The sequence below is a fragment of the Protopterus annectens genome, chromosome 13.part0, assembly GCF_019279795.1.
Source record: "Protopterus annectens isolate FY-2018-M chromosome 13.part0, PAN1.0, whole genome shotgun sequence".
Taxonomy (NCBI): Eukaryota; Metazoa; Chordata; order Ceratodontiformes; family Protopteridae; genus Protopterus; species Protopterus annectens.
In genome coordinates this window covers 440,008,015-440,020,259 of record NC_056747.1, presented here as the reverse complement: position 1 = coordinate 440,020,259, position 12,245 = coordinate 440,008,015, and the positions used below count along the sequence as shown (strand labels likewise).

The 12,245-nt window shown below is 43.4% G+C and overlaps 1 protein-coding gene across 1 annotated transcript in view; it reads right to left on the bottom strand.

Moving 5' to 3' along the window:
• Positions 1-12,245, bottom strand: part of PIAS4 (protein inhibitor of activated STAT 4) — a gene marked incomplete in the record, with an annotated part of 1,954,703 nt that overhangs the window by 1,746,903 nt on the left and 195,555 nt on the right. The window contains 1 exon segment of the mRNA XM_044054086.1: positions 3,097-3,523. Coding sequence (XP_043910021.1) covers positions 3,097-3,523 — 427 coding nt within the window.

The window sequence follows — 12,245 nt, the reverse complement described above, 5'->3', positions numbered from 1 at the left end:
GCTTGAATGGAGGGAGCGTGAGCTTCTCTAAATCATAGTAGAAGTCCCATGGGGGGAGGGTTTCCTGGGTGGTCTGAAGTGAAGGACCCCCTTTAAGAAATAATTTACCTGGTAGTCTGGAAGCTAGGGGGGGGATCCAGAGGCTGAAATGGCAGACAAGTGGGCTTTAATAGATGAGGCCAACCCTGTCTACAATAGTTCACACAGGTAAGACAGCACAAGAGGGGTCTCGCTTTCCAGTGGGTCCAAGTGCCTTTAGACACTCCATGTTGAAAATCTCTTCCATTTTGGCAGTTAAGATTTCCTTGAATTTGTTTTACTGGCCTCCAGCAGGACAGTGAGCATGTCCTCATTGTAAAGGCGTCTGAAAGGGATCAGAATCCTACCACCCACAGGGTGAGGTGCAGAGATTGCCACTGTTAGTATATCTGGAATCCCTTTGCGCTGTGTGAGAAAGTCCACTGGGGGAATGTGTGGTGACTGCCCTTGGATAGCTGTAAGACGAGGGGGAGCCAATGCTGTCTTGGCCAATAGGGAGTCACCAGCAACATTTTTAGTCTGTCCTGCTGGATTTTCAGCAGGACCTTCTGAACAAGTGGGAAAGGGGGGAGGGGGTTCATAGAGAAGCATCCCCTTCTAGGAGAGTGAGAAGGCATCTGTTGCCATAGCCTGATGATGTGGAAGTCTGGTGCAGAAGGAAGCTGCCTGTTGATGGAGGAGGCAAACAGGGCTATATGAGGAGCACCCCACCAGTGGACCAGATCCAGGAAGACGTCCCTGTGAAGCATCCAGTCGTAGGCTTGTCATGGACCTGCTGAGGGAGTCTGCCTGAGAAATCTGTTGTGCAGGAATGCAAACTGCCTGCAAGGTTACTCCCTGGGAGGTGGCCAGTTCACATATCAGGACAGCCAGTCTGCAAAGCAAATAAGATTTGGTGTCCCCCCCCACCCCCACTTCTTGAGATACCACAGCACTGTGGTATTGTCTGTAAAGACTTTTAGTGGTCCTTGTAGGTTGGTTTGGAAGGCTTGCAGGGCCAATAACATTGTGCTCATCTCTCAGATATTGAGGTGTTCCTTTCCTGTGAGGTGCTGGCCACACTCTTTGCACTCAGGTGCCCCAGAGTTGCTCCCCAGCCAAGTCCAAGGTATGCATGTGCATGATCTGTTTTTAGTTGAGCTGGTTGAAGTTCACCTGCTTCAACCAGTGGACTTCTTGTTTGAGGCAGGGCAGGAGAGGTACCCTGAACTCGAGGTGGTGGGAAAGGTGGGTCCAAACTGACCGGAGGTACCAATGCAATTTCCTCATATGGTCTTGCTAATGGTAGCATGGGGATAAGGCCTGCCATGCAGCAGTTAATTATGTGGTCTCGAGGACCAGAAGTAGGTGTGGTGTCAAGCTTTCCAACTTCAGGGGGGGGGGGGGTCATAATGTCTGTCTGAATGCTGCAGCACAACATGTCTTGAGTAGGTTCGAGATGGGATTTTGGAACGTTTAATTGAAATCCCAGGGACTGTAGGAGAGGTAATGGCAACTTGTAAGTATTGCCGGAGGGCCTGTTTGCAGTCTGCCTGAATAAGCAAGTCGCCCAGGTAAGGGAATATTTAGATTCCTTTAGTCCTGCAGAAGGCAATAACTGGAGCCAAACATTTAGTAAAAACTCTTGGTGCAGTGGAAAGCCCAAAGGGCAAGGCAGAGAACTGAAAGTGAGAGAACCTCAAGTATTTCCTGAAACTGGGCCATATAGGGATGTGAAGGCAGGCATCCTTGACATCTAAGGTGGCCATAAACCCTTGGGGGAAGAGGAGCGGAAAGAGTTGGTAAAGGTAAACATCCTGAAGGAAGAGGTTGAATAGTGAGAAGTCCAGAATTGGCCTCCAGGGGTAGTCTTTTCATGGAACCAGGAAAATCCTGGAGTAGAATCCTCTGCCTTTTGCAGAGAGTGGGACTGTTTGAATGGTGCCCTGAGCCATCAGGTTATCCAACACTGGTTGCAATAAGGGGAGCTGTTCTTTTGGTGGCTGTGGGCTACACCTTCTCTTCGAAGGCATGAGCCAGGTCATAAAATACCCATTCTCTATTATAGAGAGGATTCATTTGTCTGAGATAATTGTCCACACTTGGAGACAGTGAAAGAGGTGTTCCAAGACAGGGATAGAGGGAGGAGGAAGGGTTTTTTAAGTTTGGCAGGTAGTCGGACACTACCTGCCCTGTCTTGAAAGGGCAGCCTCTGACTAGAAGTGGGTGCTTTGGTAAGAGTTGGTTGCTTCCTGAAGTTTTCCTAGGCCTTGTGGAAGCAGCACAGCTAGAGTGCTTTCTAATAAATTGTGTTTTTGCCAAGTAATTCCTCTGGAATTTTGAAATAGGAAAAACCAGCAGGTGTTTCAAATCCTGCATCTCCTTCCCCTTTTGCTGTAATGACATTAGTTTTCTAGGTATAGGCTGAGCACGTGTAGATGGCTGTGGAGAGCTTTAGGCACAAACACCTTGCAGATGGTGCACACCTTGTAGTCGTGCGACCTACCTACACAAAATAGACACTAATCATGGGGATCCTTATGAGGTATCTGACAGACGCACTTACACTTGCCCTTTCTGGATGACATGAACAAGCATTAGAATAAAATAAAGGACTGAAAAGGTTCCCCCAACAGGGAACTTATCTGATTTCTTCTAAATCAGACGGGTGGGATACCGGGAACATCTCATGTTCGACTGGCAGCGGCCAAGTTCTGAGGGCTGGTGTGTGCAGACATCACTTACGGCCCACATTCTGCTAGCCACGTCAAATGTCCCATGCACCATACAGTGACTGCAATCTTTTGTATACTGGACGGATGTCCGGTAAGCAAGAGGAGTAAACCCATATGTGATGAATACTGCAACATGTGAATAGGACATCTTCAGATCATAGCTTCTACAAGCGGAACACATCCTGCTTAGTGCAGTCAACAAAAAAAACATGTTCGTAGCAAAAGGAAAAAAAAAACAACAAACCTTGAATCAACCACTTTACCTGATCCCATGTGTATACATACAAGTCTGAAACACATTGTATGTACACACACATATACAATGAGAGGAGTGTAAACTTACTCAATTCCACTGGCTTCATTAGTTCATCTAGCACCTCGTAAAATGGAAGTTTTACCAGTCGCACTTCAGGTTTTATCACCTTGGGAGGAAATTTTCCAAGTCCATTTACATATTTTCCATACTGTACTGGGTATTCGAGGTTAGGAGGTGGTGGAGGCATTGGAACCTTTGTAAGAGAGCCTGTGTGATCAAGAGTAGCAATTTGGAGTGTCTCTGTTGGTCGTCGCTGCAAGACTGGTTCCAAACTTTTTTTGGAATTACGAGTCTCATAGAGTTCTTTTATCTTCTTTAAAACCTCGGGGCTGCATCTTAATTGCACCAGCTGCAAACAACGGGTCATCAGTTCATGTTTTAGTCCACTTTTACTCCAACCAGCAAATCCCAGCAATGTCTGTAGATCCGCAACTCGAAAGCTCATAACCATATTCTAGGAAAAAAATTTGTCATAAGATTTATATGTTAATAGCCAATCTTTAGGACCATTTAAAAAAAGAAAAAAACATTATAGGGAGAACAAGACACTGGCATGACAGAGGTCCTCAAAACTGGCCAATGTAGCAATATACAGAAGCACCAATAATCATAATGCAATTAAAAACATTGTTACCTATAACAAAAAAAAAAATAAACAAATAAATAAAAAGTTGTCTATATCAAGTCATTATATACCTCCACAGCTTACTTCTGTACTAGGGAAAGCTCACATCAGAATGCAATTTTTATAACCTGACTATAGCCTGCCGTAACCCCACAACCAAGGAAAGCTGAGCCTCTACAAAACTCTAAAGGGAAGACAGCAGTTTAAAGACCATAGCAGTTTTATGTTACTTGTACATGAATACAAGATATACAAACTATGTCAGTGACAAAGATCTACATGTAACTAGTTAGCACTGTTACTAGACAAGTCATTTGGTTAAGTATGCCCCAAACAAAAAACCTATTAGGGCAGACAGACTTCATAGCTTTTCTGCTGGCAAGCAATTTAAAGTTGCATGCAGTAAAAGATACAGATGATCAAAGAAAGTTTCCAAAGGTACAGAAACTTGTGGTTGAAAAGCTCAAGACAAGTGCATCAATGTTCACCAAACTAAACAAGACAATATCATCCAAAAGGGATCAGAGTGGGCACAAAATGAGTATGGGAAGGGTGAAACCCTTTGGCTTGTAACTTTACATGCATGCTTTGAGTCAATACCTGGAGAAATAAAGACCTGCCTGGAAATATCACTTAGTTCAAATAGTCATCACCTTAACTGGGAGACAGAAGCCATATATCAATCAAGATCTTGTGAACTTTAGAGCTAGTCTAATGAAATCTAGACTTCTACAGACACTTTATGGAAAGGAAAACAATGAATATGCTGCAAAGAAAATGAAAACTCAGACATTAATGCATCTTAATCCCTTCAGGGATGGAATGCTCAAGTTGCTTAAATGTAAAGTTTCTGAAGGCACAACCAACTAGTATGTTAAGAACTGAAAGCAGTCATCAACATCTATCAGGCTGTTAAGTGAATAATTTCTAGAGATACATCACCCAGTGTTGTAACAAACCCAGAGTTACTGCATCACTTTCAACACGGATTCTGAACAGCTTATTACAACTGCAGTCCCTTCAAGGATATCTAGGCCCAAGTTAAACACATATGGAACGCATGTTTAGAATCAAGTGCCCAACCACAAACAGTTGCTCTATCCATACAGTAAGGCACTGTAGCTTCCACTCCATCTCTGAAGCTGAAGGCCAGGTTCAGTAAATTATAAAAACACAGCCAAGGGCAAACATTTTGTTGGTGCTTCTCCAAAAAGGTTATGAAGAAAACAAAATGGATGGTGCATTAAGGGAAAGATCGTAAACCAGCAAAACTACATGTGCCAAACACCTACAACCAAGCTCGGCTTTCTACAATCTGTAAAGAAACAAATGCATCCAGTTGCAAACAGCTTCTGATAGTTGTTAGTTCGGAAGGCCTTGCGTGAAAATGATAGCCTGGAGAGATCACTTCACATTCCAAAAGCATAGGGTGCAGTACTACAGCAAGGTGATTTCAATGTTGCTGTGTTTGGAGAGCCCTTCCATGCCTTCAATTATATAATAATTAAAGGCACATCTTCAAACAACTGTAAAAGAAAAGTCGAAAAGTTCTAAAACAGCCCCATCTTACAAAAGCACTGGGAAAACTGGCGTTGTTGAAAGAGTATGACGGACAGATTGCAGCCAAGAAAAATATGGTATTAAAGAAAAGTATGTAACATCTAGTACATTTCAGTACAGAACAAAACAATCATACCAGCTGCATGCAGCTATCTTCACTTCCACGTAATAGAAACTGAGCAATACTGGCAGGATAAACACAACATGGCGCATACTAACACTGACACAGGTGGAATACTTTTTAAAAAAATACAATACATAAAAGATTTCTTTCAAATGTGAGTTGCTCTGCACTTCTAATGTTTATGTAGTGGGAGCAGCCCCAGAAGTCCAATTAGAAAGTCTAACAGGGTACTCTGAACTCAGATTAACACACACTTGCTCTTCCACTGCTGGTTCCAGAAATCACGTTGGCCACTTTTGTGGTTGGCTTTCTAGACCTTTCACAGATTACCTCTTTGAAGAGGGCAGTTTGAGAGACATTTTTTGTTTTCAAAAAATATGCCCAAGGTTTATTCACCATCATTCCATCATCAACACAAACTCAGAAGAGATGTCACTCAGTGCTTCACAACGACACCCATATGTATCACTGTGGAGCCTTTGCCTCACGCCCCTTAGATAAAAACATATCTTTGAAAGTGAGTCTAACTTCTTTGTTGAGTTTCTCAAACTGAAATAAAGTTTTCAGGCTAAAATATGGAAGTGGCACACATTCAACCTCATTAGTCTACAACCCATTAATAGCGGAGCTTGCTAAGACCTGCACTATGCACTGGTTTACTCAATCTTCTAAGGAAATGAATTTACATAACAGTAGAGTACAGTATAATCAAGTGCTCCTACTAATGGCATGAAATCCATGCGCCAAGACTAAAAACTTTTCTTGTAGCCACAATAAACTTCAGCCTGCTAACCGCATCTTTTAAAGAAGAGAATTTGAGTGGAAAAGTGCAAGACGATATTTAAAGGTATGCTTCTACTTGCATTTAACAACCAACCGCTACTTCGGAAAAACAGAGCAGAAAAGAGCAAGCAAAGGACAACTTACTTATTAACTTTCTCAGCTTGCCTTTTTAAGCCACAGCAAATAAGCAAAACAGAACTATAGCAGCTGGAACCACAAGGGACTAAGTCAGCTGTCGTGAGAAAGAGCAGTATACAGAGCTCAACTACAGTTAGTTATATGAGCTCATCAACATTATGGAAAACGGACCAAAAATTAACCAAAGACACAGGTATAGACAAAAAAAAAAAAAAAAAAAAGTGTATACCTCTCACATGCAGATAGTACCAAATACTTTTTGGATAGAAAATACTTCACCCAACAATTACATATCCTAAACCAACTTTCAAAGCATTAGACAAGAGTTCTTAGTGTAATAGCTTCTGTCACATTTTCCAAATCCACTTCATTCACATAGACTTCAGTTACTAATTTTTTGCTACTCTTTAAACATTCTCCTTACAATACTACTGTTGGCTGTGATAAAATATACAAGCAGTACTTATAGTAACCGCACAAACCTTCTGTTCACTGGTACAACCTGGGCCCACTGGGTTGTAAGAAGGGTGCAAGGAACAGCAGGCTTACGCAGTCAACTGTAAAAAAAATAAATAAATAAAACTAATGCAGTAAACGATAACAAGGAACATCTTCTAAGCACAGAACACTCTCCAGGGCTACTGTTGCAGAGCGGACCATTCAGCAGCAGTGTTATTTCCTTGCAATGTCCACCCCGTCAGTTAAATTCTTTATAGTAAATCCATACCCCATTAACACACATAAAGGGGAAAAATTTGCATGGGTTACTTAACCTGCTGGGGGTTTAACACACTAAGTGAAGAATGTTTATATCTTGCCATAGTTTCATCTGTGTTTGGAAGATACAGCAAGCAAGTGACTTGGGACCAGCTATTGATGGATTGTGGGCCTAGTGGTGTTGTAAATGCTTATGACAGGAAGAACAGTTCCACTGTAGAAAAAAATGAAAAAACGTATTAGTAATATTTACAGCCACGGTTATTTGTATTATGGTCATTAATGCTGCTGTATATACTACTGATTTGCTGTCATGATGCCACTACTGTTTACAGACTGGATTTAGTAATTCTGCTTTCATGTGTTGCAGTGCATTAACCTTGCTATTTTCCCCAATATGTATTGGTATGCAGAAAAAAAAAAAAAAAGAAAACACCCTGAAAACAAAGTATGAAGCCATGCCACTTAAAATATTGCTTTTCTAGCCAAGGGACATCTGGACCTTATCCTCAAGAGTGTCTGTTTTCAACAAAAGACATGCAATTTCAGATCTGTTTTCCTGCCAGACAACAAGGGCCTCAAATCATGGAAATTCTTTTTGCTGTGAACACTTACTAGGCTGGTAGACCCCATGGCATTACATACATAAAATGGACTTTAATGTCCTAGAACAGGATAGCTTTGAAGTGTCAAGGTCAGCAAGGGAGATAACCACAGGATCTGGGGAAAAAAGCTTAAAGTCTGCAAAAAGCTAAGCAAACCTAACACTCCTCACACACATTTAGTCAAAACGTAATCTGAGAAGAGAAAAAGGAAGCTGTGCCAAAGACGCTAGAAAAAAATTTGTATCCAAAATTGAAGGCACTCTACCGCAGAAACAGAATTAGAAGTTATGTACTTACCATAAAGTACAGTTGTGTACACTTACCATAAATGTAGATGAAGTGTATTCACTGTTGCAGTCATTACAATTGGGAGATATCATATCGCATTTGTCCGCCAGTTCAAATGGTTTCTGAGTCTACCCCTGAAGCGCCACCATTAAATCCCAAGGAGGAGAGGGATCCTTTACTGGAAATCTAAGGAAGAGTCCCTTCATGAAAGCTTTACATTATCTGGAAGACAGAGAATGATTCATTTCCTGTGTGGAAAGTGGATATGGCTGCCAACTGAAGTTTAATAGTAGCAAAACTAGCCTCTTCCTTAAAAAGAGGTGAGAAACAGCAGAATGGCCAAAATAGGTGCTGAAAAAAAAAGTGTTAATATTTGATCGGAAGCCCATATAGAAAGGTTTTTCTATTTGCTCCTGTAGACTTTCTTGTTGTGAGGCTGAGAAGCCAAGATAAATGTCACTAATGGGGGGAAAGAGAGCCTGGACCAGCTTAAAGCCATGTAGGATTAGGATGCTGGATCCCTGATGGATGAGACAAGAGATCCTGAGTGAGTTCCAGTATCCATGGAGAATATTTCAAGTGAGACCAAAGGGGAACCATACCAGACAAGGAGGATTGACTGAGCTCTTCAGCCTGCTTGCTTTCTGGAGGAACTTTGAGATTAGGGGAAGAGGGTGGCAGACAGAGGAGACCTGGGGATTAATTCTGAATCAGAGCATCCCTCAGTGACACCCCTGGAGAAGGAATCAGAGCAAAGTACTTGCTTCACTTGATGAGCGAGGCAAATAGGTCACAGCAAGTCTGACCCCAGTGGCCAAAAATCAAGCTCGATACTGTCTGAGGGACCACACCTGACGGATCAGAAAGGACCTACTCAGCCAGTGCATTGGTTTTCCCCCAGTATACACACTACAATGAGAAAGCGATCTGAACATATTGCCCATTCCCAATTCTCACGGCCTCTCTGCACAATGGGTTGGAATGGGTTCCTCCTTGTTTATGTACCAAACCACTGACATGGTGTCAATGTGGAACACAATAGTCCCTAAAGGGAGAACTTCCTGGAAGGCTTGCAACATTAGGACGGCTCACATCTCTAGGACACTGACATGCAACTTAGTCTGAGGGGGACTACACGTCTTGAACCATCTTTCAATGAAAATGCCCCCCCCCCCCCAGTTAGGAAGAGTCAGTGGTCACTGTGGCGTTTGGGGGAAGAGAGAACAGTCTGCCCAGGAACAGATGGTCTGAATCCATCAGCATACAGGATATTTGTAGACTGGAGCAAGTCTTATGGGAAAAGTTAGAGGCTGGTAAAGAAGTGACCAATGCAATGCCAATGTCCATTGAAGTACTTGCATAAATTCTTGCTAGAGGAACTAGAAGAATGGCAGCAGACATCGACCCCAAAGTTTAAAAGTACTAGTTTTGCTGGAGGAGACGGATGAGATAGTAAGGCTCGTATCTGATTTCTTAATGATGTAATGTGATGAACAGGTAATGATACCACTTGAGTCAGTACTCAGTTGAGTTCCTATAAATTCCAGAGTCTGAACAGGTGTTGTTTTCGATTTGGCATGGTTTACTGAGATGCCAAAGTCGTTGAAGACCTGGAGCAAGTAATCTCTGGCTTGCAGAAGTTTATGCCTGGATGGTGTAGTAAGAACCAATCCTCCAAAAAGGGAAACACCTGGTATCCACAGTCTCAAGTGAGCGGCCACCACTGGCATACACTTGAACACCCGAGAAGCTATGACAAGTTCATGGGTTCCCAGCCAAAATCACAGATGTCTCCTGGAGCACCTATTTTGATGTGCTAGTACACATCTGAAGATCTACAGAGCACATCTAATTGTACTTGCGCAGAAGAGGTAGGACGGACGGAACTGTAACCATTCGGAACTTCAACTTCCTTACAAACTGGTTCAAAATGCTTACATCCAAACTTGGTCTTGGGTCTCTGTTTTCTTTGGCACTAAAGAAGTGGGAGTAAGTTCCAAATCTTAACTATTGGGGTGGGTCCTCCTGGATGACGTGTAGCAGTTTTTGTATTTCTCAAGCTGCATATTCCCCCTATCTGGGTGGAATGTCAGGCAATTTCTTCCTTTGAAAAGGGTATACAGTAACCTCTGGATATGAATTTTTAGCACTGTAGGTGTTCAAATGCAGGGAAAAAATTATCCCAGACTGCCTCTACAGGTGGACAGTTGGGCAACGCTTCAGGAGTGCTTATAGGACCCATCAGAAAAAAAAAGTCTCTGAAGCCCTGACTTTGCAGACACCTCTACTTCTGGGCCGGCATCTTCCACTGAAACCTCCTCCTCCTCTGCCTCTGGAGAAGTATCCCCACGCGAGTTCTGAAAAGGTCCCAGAGACTTAAGAAACCACATTTTCTTACCACATTACTGGTTCCTACAGAAGGGACGTGGGGGGGGGGGGGGGTAGAAAACTTGATTCCAATGGCAATGTCTTTCTTTCTTGCTGCGGATGAGTATCTTTCACCAATGGTCTGAACAAGGAGGAACCATCAAAGGGGTATTAACAAATCATGCCTTAAAGGATTCTGCAAAGTTGCATAGCCTCATCCAGGCACGTCTAACTGCTATGCCTGAAATAGCTGCTTGTAAGGTACCCTCAGCCATGGGAGATGAGCCTCTTCGATGCGTTGAAATGGACAAAACAGTGGCCAGTTGAAGAGACACCTTCCAGAGGCATACACACACTTTCTAAACCAGTCCATTGCTCTGGACTCCCTTTTTGGCAGATGGACAGAGAAGCCTGGTTCAGCCAGTTCCTCCTTAGTGGCTGCTGCCACCACAGCATCATCAAATGGGATTCCCTTGCTCCAGTGAGGTCTGAAGGGAGGACTAAGAATTTGTCCAGGCACTTGGGGAACGGCTCGGTGTCCAGTGCCTTCCTACCCCACCAGGAAACCAAGTCAATAAGTTCATCCACAGGGGGGATGGGCGCCAATCAGCCCCAACAGCCTCCAGGAACCCTCTGGGGAACCTGTGTGGAGACTTCCTGAAACTGTCTGACCCTTAGGAGCAGAAATGATGGGCTCATAGCTCTGATCCCATGAGGGCGAGGGATGGAATCAGAGAAAAGACATGATGTCTCTCTGCGCAAAGAAAAAGCCCTTTCCACTACGTGAGAGGCTGATGGACCAGGGGAGATCTCTCCACCCCTCCTCAGCGCAGAAGCTGTCAAAAAAGGACAGGGCCAATCCCAGATAAAAGCCCTCTGGAGGGAATCAGACCACAGCTATCCAGGGAGGAGGCACCAAGGGGAAGGGATGGATCGAACAAAGTAGGAACTGAACCCAACCCCTTGGACAAGGCACCAACCTCTTGGATCAGAGATCTGGCCTAATCCAAAGGTGTAGGAACAGGGATGATGATGATCCTGGACACCATCAGAATAGAGGAATGAAGGTTCCTCATATCCTAAGCAGAACCTCTTTGGCATCATCGATCCTGGGACTCTAAGACCACAAGTAGGATTGGAGAAAGAGAAATAGATTGGGCAGAACAGCTCACGGATTCAGTAGGGGACATAGCTGGGTGGAACCCCCATCTGAATACGAGCCCCAAGAAATCTCTGAATCATCCTGTCCCATGTCTGCCTCAAACTCCACAACAATCTATATGAAAACAGAGGGCAGGGGCCTTGAATGCTTCCTCGAAGTCTCAAATAACTTCGAAGGCAGGGCTGGACAGATTGGCTTCAACACAAATTAGGGTGTGGAAATTCTGCTGGTCAGAACCATGGGTTTAGGATCTCAGAAATTTTATTTATTTTCATTTGTTTAGCGGGATGGTCTAGCTGGACCAGAAGTGCCCATTTTCAGTGGAAGTCCCAGGGAGAAAAGCTCCACATACAGGACATTTCACATACAACACAGAATTAACATAACATTTAGTATACGTTATTGGCAGCTTATACAGTTAGTGAAAAAAGAAGTACACAAGTAATCATTCCAAACCAAAGCTAATATACAAGCAATACAGAGTATATAAGCGAGAACATTCCATTGTAGTTTTCAGCTACCAAAATTTAAAAAGGAAGGTGGATGAACCAGAACAGTTAAGTAGCACTGGCTGTACCAGTCTAATTCGAAGAATGTGGTGGATCCAAGGGTCAGCCGTAGGTCTTCAAATCCAAGACTTTCTTTAGCTTTTCAACAGGTTCCGAGGAAGCCCTCATCTCGGAATGCTTCTTTTCCCGGAATCTGAGGAGGCCTTCGAAGCCTTGGCGGGGGGCTTGAGCCCCAGCATCAGCAGGCAGAAGTATTCATATCAATTTGTTTATCCTATCCGACAGCACCCTTGGGTTA